We start from the raw sequence: 18346 nt of genomic DNA on the forward strand, positions 1-18346 counted from the left end.
CTGTAATTCTACAATCTCCAACGTATAATTATTTTGTTCCATATGTATTTATTCCCTAAATTTGCTCCAGAACAACATAGGTCAAAGAACGGAGGTCGTCATCATCATCGTTCCGTCTTTACTCTCTCTTTGTGGGAGAGAGAGCAACTAATAGAACCAAAACACATAGAAAAGATTACGTGGATTGACTACTTAAAAAAGCTCTACGCAGAGAAAGAACAAACAAAGCTAGAACCGAAAACATCAGAAATTACCAAAAATGAAGAACTTTTTAGTTCTTCTACTATTTTCAAATAGTAGAAAAAATTCTACTATTCATAAAAGGAGATCAAAAACAGCCAGAAAACTACAAAGGTGTAAACTTGGTAAATACTACCCTAAAACTTACAACTAAAATTTTACAAGTATGTACTAATAAATCTGAGGATAAGTTTAGCAGATGAACAACAGGGTTTTCGTAGTGGAAGATCGTGTAGATCCCTAGATGACTCTTTTTGTAATATCTCATACTACACATTTCAATTGTCAGATTCATCTATACAGTTGGGTTGAGTAACAAAACTAACTTATTGTTAACGTATTTCATACATGATTTAGAACAACCACCCACACAGCTAGAGAAGGACTAGAAATATTCGAAAGAAAGATAATAAAAAAATATGTAGCAGGGCAACAGATGAATCATGAAATATAAGAAAGGATGGCGAATGAGGATGACAACATAATGCAATAAATGCGTATATTGAGAAGGGAGCAGATAAACCTTAAAGTGCTATAACCGTATAGATAATATCAAGGGAGCAAGAGGCAGACCTGAGTAAACAGATGGAAGACTGCATAAGCAAGAAGAAATACAAGACAGATATAGGTAAGAAAGAAAAAAAACGGAAGAGAATCGATAAAATAGTAGAAGGCGCAAAAAACGAGTGATTTTAAAGGAAAAATCTGGATATGCCGACCTCCACTTAAAAGTATTTTTAATTGAAAAGCTATTAGAAAATGATTAGACCTTGTTTTTCATTTTTGTCTGAAGTTGATGTAAAGCATCATTTTTATCCTTAATGGTAACCATAATTTTGTTGACGAAATTTTTATAATATACTTACCTATATTTTTTTAGTGAATATTCTCTTTGATTTCTTGATGATGAGATAAATATGGCCAAGAAAAAGATACTATAGTATACTATCAGATGATGAATATAATTTTATGGATCTACTAAAATAAATCCTCACAAAGCCAATACAGTCAAGAAATTCAGCCAGGGAATCAAAACTAAAAAATTAGGTGGCCCAGGTACCTCTGGCCATCTTATTTTGTTCGTTATTTATTTTTAGAACACATATTTTATAAATTGCTTCCCCTGGGGCTACCAAACTTTGCAGTCATTTCTTGAATGGTACAACACACAATCTGAACTACCATGAATCGTACAACTTCATTAATTAATTAATTTTTTTTTATTTTCAGGTTCAGAATGTTGATTATATAATTCAGGATGTTGTAAAAAAATTGGAATCATAATCTTTAACAGTTTTATATTTCCAAATGTTAACAAAATGCAACTTTTCAGGAGAGCTCGAACTAAAACAGTATGATTTAGAACCCTCCAGTATCATATTCTTCTTTATCTTTTTTGTAAACCTAAGCCTTTTTCGTACATTTTGCTTTAGCTACTTACACATTTTTCTAGTAGTTGTTGCTTTTTTAGGTTTTTATTATTTTTTTTTTTTTCTAATAAAGACTTTTCTGTTGTATCAAGTGTAATATATTATTCGATTTAGAAAATTATGTAGCAAATAAAATAGAATAGAAAAAGCAAAGCAATTTTTTTCAGAAGTACCTGGTCCCCTTAAAGGAAAGAAATATCAAAGAGAAACAAAAGACATAGAATTTCAAGGGCAAGTGTGAGCTCATTTATAGATGACGATTATGCTTTTACAGAAATTCCAGGTACAAGATAAACTTAAACCACGATAAAATATTCTCAGTGGATAAAATGGTTAGATATATTTGGCTTACACACGCAATTTAAAGAAAAGTATGAACGAGAAAGAGACTACTTTCAAAATTACTTATGAGGGTCCGATACTCTTGTTCAGGTCCGAAGGAGTAATATACTCCAATGGTTATAATACTTGATATTACCCGCCTACCCGTTACAGTATATAGGCTGCTAGTAATGACAAGAAAAAAATATTGGAAGATGCAACATAGAAAGGGAATTATCTGCTTAAAATTAATTCGTGTATCTACAGTAGATCTACGTTTAATCTATACTGGAATACGAGTATAAAAAAACAGTCAACAAAACTCATTTCTGAAGAGCATGAATCTAGAAACAACGCCATCAGATTAAGAGCAAACAGCAGTCATGCACTAATGAGAGCGGCGACAAGCACAGAAATATTGACACCCTTCAAAGAGGCCTTTGTTTAATATAAACGAAATGAAGGTATAAAGAAGTGAATTTTGAAGCTCTGAATGTAAACATGTTATACTAAAATACATTCGTAGCTTTACTTTACATAATATGCAGTACATACAAACACAAAAAAAACGTATAAAAGACAATAAAAACGTTATACTATAAACAATTTATTCCTCTTTTGGGTTCTAGCAAAAATATGATCTGAATTTATGTTTATGAAAGAAAAATAAAGCCCAGTCGAATTAGCTCTGTACGCCCATGCAGAAACAAACACATCTGGTCTGGGCGATGAGAGAGATGCAGCTTCCGAATACGTAAACATTGAACAGAAACAAATGACGAAATACGTTCTTTTGACAGCGTGCTTTACAAACACGCACAATCACCAAGCATCTTACACATTTTTATAGAAAAATAACAACTTACCGGGTAATACATCCCCTGAGGGGGAAACAAAAAGGCGCCGGCGCCCCACAGCTTGACTGATTTTGCGGAACTGCTAGATAAAAACACTGCACAAAGGCAAAATGTTAGTAAATTGGCACTGGGTTTACTGAAACTACACAAAAATCACAGTATTCAATTCATTCACGAAGTGTGCTTTGGAACTGAAGAACAACGCCCGATCTTCGTCGAGCAGGGTTCTCAAACTACCCTGGCTACTCGTTTTCGACGATAGAGCGGTACAGAACGCAGGAAGGCGGAGGGAAGCATAAAAGCGTGTGGCTGTAGGTATGGTGTGCGCTGTTGCCGAGCTAATCATTTTATCCTTAAAAGCACGAATTCATTCAAAATTAAAAATACTGAATAAAAAATTTTCATTATAGTAAGTACTTGTATCCTATGTCCAAATATTATAACAACCCTGCATTGCACAGATATAAAATATTCGAAATAAAATATATTTTAGGCCCAATATTATTATAAAGAAGGAAACAACCGCTTATTTAATGCGTGTTTAAAACTTGAAATAAAGAGATGAATAAATTAATATCAATGAACCCCATATAAAAAACCTGAGATTTGCGGAAGACATCATGCTATCAAAAAGTATAAATGAGGAATTATGAAAACTCGAGGATTATTTACCTTTTTGAGTTTTTCATGAACTGTAGGAGTTAGTTTATGTAAGATCGCTGTACACAGGCCAGTGGCCTTCCAGACTCTTATTGGCAGTTTAGAAATATATAAAAGCGACTTGATTACACTTCGCGAAATGAGATGGTTGGGAAAAAAATATTTGAAGAAAAGAATTTTACGTTATATTTATTATAGCTCTCACCCAACATAGTCTAGACTAGAATACCGAAAAGAAACAACCAACTGAAATAATTAGAGAAGTATAAATAACACACAAATGACAACTCGAAAATTCTACAACAGGGTTAACCAGAATAGAAAGGATCAGGACTAGATATTAGAAAGAGGGACAGAAAACGTTATTGATAGGCTAAATATAAGAACGCATCTGAAGTAAAGAAACCTGTCAAATTCAGACCAATTATTAATAATAAAAAAATATATGAAACTATTTTAAACCGAGAATTATTATAAAAATTCAAACAGTTCACTGTTATTCACTGTTGTTATTAAGCGGATGACATTTATGACTTTTATTAAATTTTGACAATCGTTACGAATCGCATTGTTTAATGACAGATATTCTTTTAATTTTTTCAAGAATATCATGGTTAAAAAACCATGAGGAAATGACTCTCCACAACAACAACTAATCTATTTAAAGCATCAGTTAATAAAATAATTATAGCCATAATGATCGACAATATTCGAAACAAATAAGCGCTAAAAGAAGAAGAAGAACCTATTAATCAGTTTGGATATCGCAGAGGCAATGAGCTCACTTAGTATCGCACATTCAGAATCCACTTTCTCGTAATCTTAAAACAGCATTTTTATTTTTAGATATTAAGGGGGCTTATGATACTCTGGATATTGATATTCTAACTTTACAGCTCACAAAATACGGTCCAAATTATAAATTTGGACAAAGAATCACAGATCTGTATAGGGATAGAGCAGTTTTTATTCGAGATTCAGAAAACCGCATTTACGGTCCTCGATTATTATCACTCGGAATTCCGCAAGCTTCAGTCCTATGTTTATTTTAAATAAAACAAATAATGCAATTATAATCATTCATTATGCAGACGATTTCTGTATATACAGTAGCCGTAAATCTTATGAGATGTTTATGCGTTTAGGGTAATGAATGTATAAAAAGATGGTCTATGGTTTCTAATTCACCTTATTCTCTGAGAAATCTAGGATAATGAACTATTATTATAAATCTAATTTATTATCTTTATTTATTATAAAATGTTCTAGCACTTAGTTTATTAAAGTCTTTATTTATTTAATTTATATACAAGATTACACTAATTTATTTTTCACTGACACTATTCTAATTTATATAATTTATTTACTACATTTATTTCCCGCGTTACAACTCGACTCGATACAATTATTCTTTTTCGACTGACCTCTTTACAATAAGAATTTCCTCTATATATATATTTAATAACCGTTATTCTGGAGTTCACTAGAATTCGGCCGGTGACCCTTGCTGAACGTTCTCGAACGCCATGGAACCCAGACAGGTTTTATCGGAGGGGACCCTACTAAAAAATACTTGTTAGAAAAATATGTTTACAGTTTAGGTATGAGTCATATTTATCGTAACAACAACCTTTTTCACTAGACCTATTCCCTACCAACATAAATTTAAGTAATGTTAATATTCCTGTCTACCCGCACCATAAGTATCTGGGCGTGGTTTTGGACAAAAAAATAACCCGGATACTCCATGTGAATCTCATTATTAACAAATGCGAAAAAAGTTTAAACATACTTCGTTCCATATGTAAAGCTAGATGTGGCACCGACCCAAAGATGGATTTAATGTTCTATAAATCGTATATCCGTTCAATAATTGATTATGGTATGACTTTTTGTATGGTTCATATTCAAAAATCGATAAAATTTAGTATATGGCAATACATATATGCATTAGTACGTTTAAGTCATCAAAATTTCTTAAGCACTTTTTTGAATGTTAGACATATTTAAATTTAATATATACCAAACATTTCAAAAACACTAAACACGATACAGCGTTTACTTTAAACAAAGGATTGCCGGAAAGTGACAAAATAATTGAATCGATTATTTCTGAAAGGGCTTAAGTGCTATTTCGTCCATTATTCATTATTCGGCAAGGTCAAATACAAATTTGTGCCATGCTGTATTTGACCTTGAGCTCTGTTTTGGTTTAAAATGCAAGCCTCGAGCCTCGAGCCTCGTGTCGCGAAATATTTTTAGTGATTTACCGGCTTCGATACTGTGTTCAGTTAAAGAGTAATATAATCACATTTTTCTGGCAATATGTCTAGTTAGGACGAAAATAGAATCACTGAAAGTGAAGGAGAGCCATCTCAATCAGATAATCTTACAAAAAGACGGGAGGTGTGAGAAATGATGATAATTACCACAGAAATTTAATCAAAAAAGCTAGAGTCAGTGGTACTGCGCATACAGATTATAAAGGCAAGATGGTTGCTGCCAGGTAAATCGGAGGTGCTTGCAAGTAAGTTAAATAAAGTTATATATTGAATAGCCTAGGTATATAGATGCGTTGTTTTTTAGATGTAAAATGCAGTGTTTTACTAAGCTAAACGATGAGCAAAAGCAAATAGTATTTGAGAATTTCTAAAAAATGCAAAACAAGGATGAACAGGATATATTTCTTCAAGGCGTAATACATCAGAAAAATGTAGCAAAACGAAGAAGCCAGAAAAATGAAAACAATAAATTAAGGGAAGTGTCTTTTGATCATTTTATTCGCGTTTGAGATCTGAAAGTATGTTGTAGGGCTTTCTTAAATTTGCATTCTGTATCTGAAAAAAGAATAAAGTGAATAAAATCATTGGTTAAAAATAATCTGACTCCTAGAGATAAACGTGGCAAAAATATTAAACGGGCAGTGCCAGAAGATCAAAACATATTAATTCGTCAGCACATTCAAAGCTATCCAGTAAAAGAAAGTCACTATTCGGGAAAAGAATATAAATATCTAGATAATAGGCTTAATTTAAAAATTATGTACGAAATGTTTAGATCCAAGTATCCTGAAACGAAAATTAAATACAGCTATTATTATACATTTTTTCGCGAAAACTTTACTTTGAAATTTGGCCGTCCTCAAATAGACACATGCGTGAAGAGTGAAGAGTTGAATTTAAAAATCTCAGAGAGGGACTTTTGATGACTTTTGATGCCTCAATAAAAGTGGCTGTTGCAGAATTGTTGGTACACAAAAAAAGGGCCAACAAGTTTTATACGAATTTAAAGGATACTGTTAAAGAGTGTCACGATAGAAACGACTATATGCAAAATGTTCATCTTCCACATATACCTGTACAAAAAGTCTTCTATAAAACCCAACTAACGGTTAATGTATTTTGCATACATAATCTTAAAACAGAAAATTCTTTTTTCTATATTTATCACGAAGGACAGGCCAATAAGGGCCCTAATGAAGTCTGCACCTTTTTACTTGATTATATAAAAAATTACATACCACCCAAGATAAAAGAGTTGAAACTTTTTTGTGACAACTGCCATGGGCAAAATAAGAACCACACTATTATAAGATTATGTTTGGCCCTTACAGATATGAGGCGCTTCGATAAAATTGAACATTATTTTCCCATTAGAGGGCACTCCTTCTTGCTCTGTGACAGAGACTTCTGTATCATAAAAAGGTACTTAAAACAATTTGACATTATATTTGAAATTCATAAGTACACAGAAGTTATTGTTAATTCAAGTGCCAAAAGCAAGTTTACTGTAAAAGAAGTTCAAACAAGTGAGGTGGCTTAAGTATTATAAAAAAAAGCCTGTCCACTGAATCTCAACAAATAAATGTTCCTCGATCTCAAAAACTCATTTTGCAATTTCGACCTTTAACCATTATGTATATAGCTCCAAACTCCAGTTGAACTCATTTGGGCACAAATGAAAAGTTATGTGGCTAGAAAAAATACGTCATATAAAATACAAGCTGTACGTGAATTGTTATACGAGTCTTTACAACATATTACAAAACAAAACTGAAAAGATGCAGTAAGACATGTAATAGAAGAAGAACAAAAAATGTGGGATCTTGATTACATAATTGATGCGACCGTAGAGACACAAACGTTAATTATTAACCCTCAAGACGACTCGGATTCTGAAGTTGATCCTATTTATTTTGAATTTGAATAGTTTTCTAATCGTAATTATAAAAGGTAAGTAATAGTAGTTCTAATCGTAGGGTATTAAAGGGGAAAGGCGCAAAATGTCGCCTTTTAAAATGTTCAATGTGTTTTCAATGTATCCATTTTTTTTTTCAAATCCTGACAAAACTAAAAAGCATTTTTGAAAAATTTAAAGGCAGAATGAAATATTTATTAGAATAAATAAAAAGTTTCTTTTGCATGCAAAATTTTCAATTAAAAATTATACTATATTTTCTCTTTTATTTTCACCCCTGTTACATAACGTATTAAAATAAACATTGTAGAAGTTTTCAGGGACTTTCTGCCCTAAGTAATAATGTAATCTTTCATTCTGCGTTTAAATTTTTCAAAATATTTATTAGTTTTCTCCGGATTCGAAAGTAATGGATACATTTAAAACACATTTTCCTTAATTAAATAAATGTATCTTTTACAAATGGCAAGAAACTTTTTATTTTTGAATAAAATAAATAAGTTTTATTAAAAAATACAATTTACGTAAGCACAATTTAAAAAATATATTTATTTAGTTCAAATAAATTTTTCAATCATATACTCTACGCCACTGGTCGGACATCTCTAACCATTTAAAATACATCCGTAATAGGATTAAAATGTATTGTATTCCTTCAGATATAAGGTGGGTTAGTCGAAAACATCTTAAACCGTCAGTTTTAGGTTGATTTTTACTATTATATTGTATTACCTATCCTCTCTGTATTTTAGTTTTCTAATTAGGGTTAAACTTATAGTGAGCTATCAACAAATTGTGAACCGACTTATAGCTCCGAAACTCCAGGTTGTGTAAGGGCATCGGAATATATTAATAGCATTTTTGGTGTTAATCACTTCCATTTGGCTTTACCGAAACACAACAGCCAATCTAATATGGAATGGCCCAAAATACCAGCATATCCTGAAGACATAGTGCTACTTGTGGAAATAAAAATTTTATTTCTATGTGTTATATTATATTATTTCTTTAATTTTGGTTAAATATATTTTTGTGGCTGTTTTTTACAATAAAATTACCATATAGGATTATATAAAAACTTAAAAAATTAAATTTTCTAAAATGTATATTTCTGAAATGAAAGTTAATTTTTTTGAAAAATCTGTCCAATAAAAAAAATCCAAAATTCTAGATTTATTTGATTAATATACATCTTTAACCGAACCATACTAATGAAGAAAAAAAGAATAAAAAGTTTAAAATATCAAGAGGTTAAAAAATAATCAACATTTTTCTGTTTTTCTCACGACTTGAAAATATCACTTAGTCCCTTTAAGAAATAATCGATTCAATTAGACCCTTCAATTTAAGTCGGATTCTAGGACTTGCTACGCTAATAAAATAATCTTCTTGGGCGACCCATAATTATTAAATTCAGGTAGTAATGGAAAAGTCCAGATAGTTACTGAGCGATAGATAATAAACTCATTCATTTTTAAGTTATAAAATTTCAATTAAGAGAGGAAGATTTATATAACAGAGAAAAAAAATCGTGTTTAGCTTAAATATGCAATGTTGTTTAAAATGAGAAAAAATATGCCAAATAAGCATCTATATGCATTTTAATATACAGGGTGTTACAAAAAGGTATGGCATAAATTAAATCACGCATTCCGGGGACAAAAATAAATTGATTGAATCCAACTTACCTTAGTACAAAAGTACACAAAAAAGTTACAACCCTTTGAAGTTACAAAATAAAAATTGTTTTTTTGCATTATCTCCGAAACTACTTAACATTTTGTAATAAAAATTGACACGTTACTTTCTTGTTCTAAAAGCATTTTTCATAAAAAAGAAACAACAAAATCTAAGCGCATAGAAAAATTTTAAGGGGGGTGTGCAGCCCTAAATTCTCCTAAACTTTTGAGTACGTTTAAATCAAATGAATTTTGTGGCATCATTAGTTTAACACATTATTTTTAAAACTTTTTTGCCTCTTATCACTTTTTCGAAAAACTAGTTTTTTCCTAGTTGTCCATAAAATTACAATAGTTTCTACGGATACAATAATTACAAACAGTTCCATCAATAATAGTCAATAATTTGAAGCTATCATTTATTGTGTGAATAAGATTAATATTAAAAATTTTGATATTACAATGGCCTGCACATTTCAGGAAATGGCAGATATGCATTTAACCTTGGGTAAGTTGGATCAAATTAAATTATGATTTCAATAAACTATCGGGAATATCGTAGGTGAATGTCAAGGAAATAGTGCAGCAACCACAAGGCGTTATGCAGTAAAATACCCCCAATCGAAATACACCCGATAGACGATTATTTCTAACCATTGATCGTCGTTTACGGGAAACGGGTACATTCCAACTGCAAGTTGTTGGTAATAGTGGTTGTCCAATAATGGCTGCAACGTATGAAGACATTTTAGAAATCATCGAAGAAGTCCCTGGAACAAGTACAAGAGTAATAGCTGCTCAACTTAATGTTTCTCACGTAAGGATTTGGAGGCGTTTGAAGGATCAGCTGCTTAAACCCTATCACTTAACAACAACGGTTCAAGAGTTATTGGTTGAAGATTATCCTAAAAGGATTGGATTTTGTGATTGGTTGTTAATGGAAAACACTCCAAATGTTAATTTTATTAGAAATATTTTGCTTAGAAATGTAGAAATGGAATAACAAACCATCATAACGAGCACATTTGGGCCGACGAAAATCCTCACACTAAAAAAACGACTCATCACCAAAGGACTTTCAAAGTTAATGTTTGGGCAGGAATTGTGGATAACAATCTAATAGGCCCAGTATATCTTCCCAACAATTTAAATGGTGATAATTATTTGCAGTTCTTGGCAAACGATTTACAAGAGTATTTGGAAGGGAAGGTCCGGGAATACCTTTGCAGGCAGTATCTTGGTCGGTGGATTGGAAGGGGTCGGGACTTCGTGACGCACCTTTTTCTTGGCCACCCAGAAATCCAGGTCTTAACCCCATGGACTTTTGCTTTTGGGGGTTTATGAAAGAGAAAGTGTATTCTGTAACAATAGAAGACGAACAACAATTGAGGGTTAGAATAATTGAAGCTGCAAATTAATTTCGTCAGAAAAATATGATTTTAAGGCGCATTCGGTTTTCCTTATTAAAACGATACCGAATGTGTATTGAAGAAAATGGGGGTCATTTTGAACATTTATTGTAATATCATATTTATAGAGGTTATAGACATTTTTTGTACTTGTTAATTCATTTAAGCCATTTATTTAGTTGCACGTAAGCTTTTAAAGGTTAATGAAAAGGGCCGTAACTCAATAAAAACTGTTTTTTTGAAAAAAGTGATAGGAGGCAAAAAATTTAAAAAATAATGTGTTAAACTAATGATGCCACAAAATTCATTTGATTTGAACGTACTCAAAAGTTTGGGGGGATTTAGGGCTGCACAACCCCCTTAAATTTTTTCTGTGAGCTTAGATTTTGTTGTTTCTTTTTTATGAAATGCTTTCAGATCAAGAAAGTAACGTGTCCATTTTTGTTACAAAATGTCAAGTAGTGTAGGAGATAATGCAAAAAAACAATTTTTATTTTGTAACTTCATAGGGCTGTAACTTTTTTTGTGTACTCTTTTGTACTAAGGTAAGTTGGATTCAATCAATTTATTTTTGTCCGCGGAATGCGTGATTTAATTTATGACATACCTTTTTGAAACACCCTGTATTCCGCTCTCTATTGATTAGCAACCTCCACAGGAGACGCTGAATGCGACAAGATGTTTATTGTCGACTTTTAGTAGATTGTAATATATTATTAAATAAAAATAAATATTCATCTTATCGATTTACGTATAACGCACTGATATCAAATGTATTTGAAACTAAATTCTACTGAATACGTGAAGTTGTTGAAAGTGAAAGTGTTTAATATTTTAATCGAGATATCTTCGTAAACTAATTACGAGTGTGGTATCTCCAAAATGTAACATAAATACTGAACAATAGTTTTGTAAACACCGGTGTGAAATTTTCTCACGTTTAAAATACGATACGCATACTACTTTGCACTATAAATTACTGAAATTACCTTGAAACGAATGTAATATGTTGCATAGTGTAATTAGGTATATAGGTAAATCAAAACAAAATGATTATGCCATATAAATTGTAAGATGAGCATTTTGAAATAGATACAACGCTGATTAATTTAAAATTGCTGGCTCTAAACTACAAAAATAAATTAAACGTGTATAGAGTTTGAAAATATAAATAAACAATAACATTTCCAATTTTTTACTCGGAGTCAGTTGCAAGTGATAATATATATACCTAAGATAATTCATGATATAAAGCGAAAACTTATAGGACTAAGTTACTTTAAAAAACCACATCTTCCTCATGAAAATAGTAAAACTCATGAAAAGGTACAATTATTTTAAAAGTATGTTCGCTCTGGAAGAGTATTGACGAATTAAGCTAATTTAAACACGTTTTAGAACAAGACAACTTTGAAAAACATCGACCTGCAGACAAAGTTCATAAATAATTAGTTTACTTTCAACAGCAATACTAGTATTGTTCTGAAGCCATTTTCTTGTGGCATGTTAAAGCAATTACTATTTAAATGGGAATAAGCCACAATTAAAGGTTAAAGTACGTTTATTGACGTTTCCATTTCAGGCAAGACAACCACATGCCATGATGACAGTAAAAATCTCCTGATAGTGATTCCATAGTAAATTATGAGGGAAAAACCAGGAAAAAAACCTCATAATACTATCCCGACATGGTAAGTATTTGGTCGTGCATTTAGTTTACTTTCAATAAACACCAAATTCTGATTTTATATGTTTGTTATTTAAAAAATCTAAATGATGTATCCTCTATATGTTACCGACTTACTAATACTGGTATATATTTTCCTTTTTATAACTTCCTCTTTTAATATGGGTAACCAGATCCTACTACATTCTGCCGAGGAATTTGCGACACAATTGGTCTCATTTAGCATAATTAGAGCCGCTTCTTTAATTTTTCTCTTTTTACCATCCGTTTCTTTTAGGACTATATTTGAATCATTCCATTGAACCCTATGTTCATTATCCCATGCATGTTTACATATTTGAGATCTATCAAATTCGCTATTTTTGATATAAGATTGATATTCACTTATTCTAACATTTAATGGCCTTGATGTTTCACCTAAATAAAACTGATCGCATTCACAAGGTATTTTATATATGCAATTATTTGTCCTTTCTTGTTCATTGTTATGTTTGGTTTTAGACAAAATAGATCTCAATGTGTTTGTTGTTTTGAATGTTGTTGAAATGTTGAATTTATTTCCTATCCTTTTAAGTTTTTCTGATAATCCTTTTATGTATGGTATTGTTATTTTCCTCGTATTGTTTCTTGAGTATGCTGTAGGATCTCGTTCTAAGTTGTTCTGTTCTATTCGGTCGATCGAAAGGATAATCATTTTTTAATAAAACAGATGTTAACAAATAAATGTTTTTCCTCTAAGAACGAATTTTCGTTAGAACAAGTAACTTTGGCTCTATCGTATAAGGATTTAATGATTCCCTTTTTAATATTAATATTGTGATTTGATTTGAAATTTAAATATCTGTTGGTATGTGTTGGTTTTCTATACACCTGAGTCTCATACCCAGTATCGTTCTTAGAGATTAAAACATCCAGGAAAGGTGGTGTGTTATTATATTCCTTTTCCATGGTAAATGTTATTGTTTCTTCTTTATCGTTTATATCATTCAAGAATTTGTCCAACAACTCTGATCCATGAGGCCATATTGAGAATACATCGTCTACATATCTCCACCATGCTGTGGGTTTTAAATTTTGTTTAGAAATAATATTTGTTTCAAAATCATCCATAAATATATCGGCTAATAATGAAGATAAACTAAAGCCCATTGCTAGACAAAAATTTTGTTTATAGGATTCATTATTTAGTTGAAAATATCTATTATCAGTACATAATGTTAATAATTCCATTATAGCTGATATGTTTAGTCTTGTTCTAGTTGCCAATGTATCATCACTCTCTAAGTGGCAGGTGGTCTTTCATTTGGGTTGAGTAGATTCCAATCATTTCGAACTGCTCTATTCTTGGTTTAAACCCTTTACATTTTGTTTACATTTCTGTAGAACTTTCGAATTTCGTTTTGATTTCTTAGCCATTATATCTTTTCTTGTTTTGTTCAAATCGCGTTTTTTCTTCTATGTAATGTTTTTTCTTCCCTTCTTAGGGTCCGGTATTCCTCCTTTGTTCTTCTTGTGCATCTAGCTTGATTTGTGTTTAGGCATACTCTATTTTTGTTATCTGTTGCTTCTTTGTACTCCTCGTCAAACCATTCGTTTTGTCTAACTGGTTTGGTTTTCCCCAATACTTCCGAAGCCATCTCAGTTATTAAATTTCTACATTTTGTCCACAATTCCTCCAAATTTTCCCTCGCTTTCAGGCTCTCTATTTCCTCATCCACTTGTCTCCTATACTGTCTCTTAACGGTTTCAATGCGCAGATTATCAACATTAATTATGTCTTGTTTCATATGTTTACCCTTCTTTAGGTTTGAATTTTGGTTTGGTTTTTGATGGTTCCTCCTCCTCCTAAGTGCCTTGTCTGTTGAGGTTGGCGATCAATATGGCAAATTTCTCTCTGTTCTGGGCTTGATGAATTAATTAATTTCCTCTTGTGTGGGTCCAATCTCTGATGTTTCGTAGCCAAGATTTTTTCTTTCGTCCTATGCCCCTTTAACCTTCAATCTTGCCTTCTAATATTACCTGGGGCTGCTCAAATTCCCTATGGCGCATTATGTGTTCTAGATATGACGTCTTTCTAATTTTGATAGTATTTACCATATGAGGGCGTGTGTTCATTGCTCTCAGTAATTCTTCATTCGTAGTTCTGCTGGTCCAGTTTATTCTTAGCATTCGGCGGTACATCCACATTTCAAATGAATTTAACTTGTTGAGGTCATACTGTTTTAATATCTAGGTCTCACAGCCATATATGTAGTAATAGAGACCACACATAACTTATTGAGACTGATAGCTTAGGGTTTTACTATTTAGTTCTCTGCCCAGGTATATGAAGCTTTGGGAACTCTGAAGGGAGATACGATTTATTTGTATGTTAGGTGTAACTTGTTCATGGGGGATTTTGTGGAATACCAGAATTTTCGTTTTGGAAAACTTAATGTCCAAGCCCAGACTGACTTTCTTCTGATAATATTTTCATCAATATTTTTAGTTGGTCTTCTGTTTCTGCAAATACTACGGTGTCATCGGCATATCTTATATTGTTAATGATGATTCCATTGGCTCTGGCACCTTCAGGGCGCTCTTCAAGAGAAGCTCTAATTATATTTTCGGCATATACATTAAATAATAAAGAGGATAAAAGGCACCCTTGGCGCACTCCTCGTTCTATGTTGATGTACTTGGTGTTTCCGTTCTCTGTTCGAAAGCATCCTGTGCGGTTCCAGTATGTATTACTTATAATAGCTATGTCGTGTCCGTCCAACCCTACTTCTTTTAGCACCTCAATCAATTTTCCGTGTTTGATGCCGTCGAAGGCCTTTCTATAATCGACAAAGCACACATACAGCCGTTTTTGAACCTCAAGATAACTTTCTGCCATCAGTGTCAATCCCATAATTGCTTCTCTAGTGCCTGTACCCTTTCTAAAACCATATTGAGAACGGTATTCTTGACACTTTTGATGGTTAACCAGATATATTTCGTATTGGAGTCCCTATTTTACCACAAAACTCTTTAAATTTACATTTCTTTTTTTGTTTTAAAAATTTTCTTGTACATTCTTTGGTTTTTTTTTGCATTTATATAATTTTGTAGGTAAAAGTTTTGTTTTAACTTGGCCAAGGCTTGTTTTCTTTCTTTTAATTTTGCTGTGCACTCTGTATTCCACCAAATCAAACCTACCCTATGTGTTTGTGTTCTTCAATATGCTTTTAGAATGCTTCTTTTTTATTGGATATAAGTGCAACATTATCAGCATTTTGAAAGCGGTTTAAACATTATCCGGTTATAGTACTATGTTGTTCGAGTTTAGCTTTTTAAATATGGTACGTCCTTGTATATCGTTATTAATACTAACCATATTTTTATATGGGAACAATTTTCATAAAACTTTTCGAATTTGTAGTACATATACGCTATTAATATCCAATATTTAAAAACTTGTAAGAGAAATTAAACTATTTTAAACAAAAAGACGAAGTCTGGGTTGAGAATTTAACATTTCGAAATCAAAGATTACGGAGGCAAGACAAAGCATTACACAAATAAAATATCACTAAGTGAGATACAATTTGGAAAGGCTTGATCATTTTAAATGTTTAAAACATGCTGCGAATCCTCTCGTTAACCTACTTCATGACGACCTGAAACACATATGTTCTACTAAAATCGTTTTTTGCGTTAAACATAACATCATTACTTGATTTGATTTACTCGAATACATTAAAGAAGTTTATTTATTTGTTAGTAAACAATAATTACAATGTGTGATAGTAAAGTTAATCTAATTTTAATTAATTAATTGATGGTATTATCGAGTAATTAAGGATTAGGTTTAATAAATACATGAGGAAGCAGACGTATTGAAGTTAGCAATAAAGAATTGCTCTCGGTGCTATAACCTTTATTATCTATCATCAAATTATTATTTTATTAATGTATAGGAAATGAGTAAATACTCACAATCTTAAGTAGTTTTTATTGTTGTTAAATTTGGGCTATCGGTTTCAAGGCTTACAATATATACCCCACCATCAGGCAACATGAAACAAATAATGAATAACTAAATCAAAAATAAAAATTAATAATAAATAAAATAAGCAAACAACTATAACATTAATTAAGTGAGAGATTAAAAAAAAAACCTTATATATCATTACCGTAAAATGGGGTGAAATTGATCACTCTAAAATTATTCATTCAAAATTATGATAGTAGATTGTAAAATTAACTATAATCAGTTCACAACTTGTCGATAGCTCACTACAAGTTTAACCCTAATTAGAGAACTGAAATACAAAGAGGATAGGTAATACGATATAATAGTAAAAACCAACCTGACACTGACGGTTTAAGATGTTTTCGACTAACCCACCTTGTATCTGAAGGAATACAATACCTTATAATCCTATTACGAGGGTATTTTGAATGGTTACAGATGATCGACCAGTGTCGTAGAGTATATGACTGAACCATTTATTTGAACTAAATAAATATATTTTTTAAATTGTAATTATGTAAATTGTATTTTTTAATAAAACTTATTTATTTTATTCAAAAATAAAAAGTTTCTTGCCATTTGTAAAAGGTACATTTATTTAATTAAGGGGAAAGGCGCCAAATGTCGCCTGGCAAAATTTCCAATGTGTTTTAAATGTATCCATTATTTTCGAATCCGGAGAAAACTAATAAATATTTTTGAAAAATTTAAACGCAGAATGAAAGATTACATTATTACTGAGGGCAGAAAGTCCCTGAAAACTTCTACAATGTTTATTTTAATATGTTATGTAACAGGGGTGAAAATAAAAGAGAAAATATAGTATAATTTTTAATTGAAAATATTGCATGCAAAAGAAACTTTTTATTTATTCTAATAAATATTTCATTCTGCCTTTAATTTTTCAAAAATGCTTTTTAGTTTTCTCAGGATTTGAAAAAAAATGGATAGTGTTAAAACACATTGAACATTTTGACAGGCGATATTTTGCGCCTTTCCCCTTTAATACCTTACGATTACAACTACTATTACTTATCTTATATAATTACGATTAGAAAACTATTCAAATTCAAAATAAATAGGATCAACTTCGGAATCCGAGTCGTCTTGAGGGTTAATAATTAGCGCTTGTGTCTCTACGGTCGCATCAATTATGTTATCAAGATCCCACATTTTTTGTTCTTCTTCTATTACATGTCTTACTGCATCTTTCCAGTTTTGTTCTGTAATATGTTGTAAAGACTCGTATAACAATTCACGTACAGTTTGTATTTTATATGACGTATTTTTTCTAGCCACATAACTTTTGATTTGTGCCCAAATGAGTTCAATTGGATTTATTTCGCAGTGGTAGGGTGGAAGTCTAAGGACTGTGATGTTTCGCCTTTCCGCCATTTTGTCAACTACGTATTTCTTTTTTTTTACGTATTTCTTGAACTTAGATTTGTGTTGCCGGGCAATCTTTAAAAGTTCTGCTTTTATCATTCCATCTTCGTAGGCAGATACTTATTCCGCAGCCAGTCAAGAACATCCTGTTTCTTCCACACAGTCATTGGAAGTCTTCCTACTAGTCGTGAATGATAAGGTGCATTATCTAATATTATAATTGAATTTGGTGGTATGTGTTCAATCATCTGCTCAAAATACTCTTCGAAAACATCAGCTGTCATCACCTCGTGATAGTCTTTTGTGCTTTTGGACTGAAATTCCAACAAACCATGCTTAACAAATCCTTTTTCACTGCCAATGTGAGAAATTATTAATCTACTGCCTTTACCAGAAGGTGGGGAGATACCAGTAGACGAACCTTCCATAAAGGCTTGCCTGGAGCTTAATATATTTTTATCTGACCAAATTTTTTTTAGAGTA

The 18346-nt window shown here is 31.6% G+C and overlaps 1 protein-coding gene across 2 annotated transcripts in view; it reads right to left on the reverse strand.

Annotated features, from left to right (window-relative positions):
* Rbfox1 (RNA-binding Fox protein 1) overlaps positions 1-3136 on the reverse strand; it is a 402117-nt gene extending 398981 nt beyond the window's left edge. For both annotated transcript variants that reach the window (XM_072529091.1, XM_072529090.1), the window contains exon 1: positions 2858-3136. In XM_072529091.1, coding sequence (XP_072385192.1) covers positions 2858-2869 — 12 coding nt within the window. In that variant the 5' untranslated portion in view covers positions 2870-3136. The remainder of the gene's footprint in view (positions 1-2857) is intronic.
* Positions 3137-18346: the final 15210 nt, after the last annotated feature.

The sequence above is a fragment of the Diabrotica undecimpunctata genome, chromosome 4 (genome assembly GCF_040954645.1).
Source record: "Diabrotica undecimpunctata isolate CICGRU chromosome 4, icDiaUnde3, whole genome shotgun sequence".
Lineage (NCBI taxonomy): Eukaryota > Metazoa > Arthropoda > Insecta > Coleoptera > Chrysomelidae > Diabrotica > Diabrotica undecimpunctata.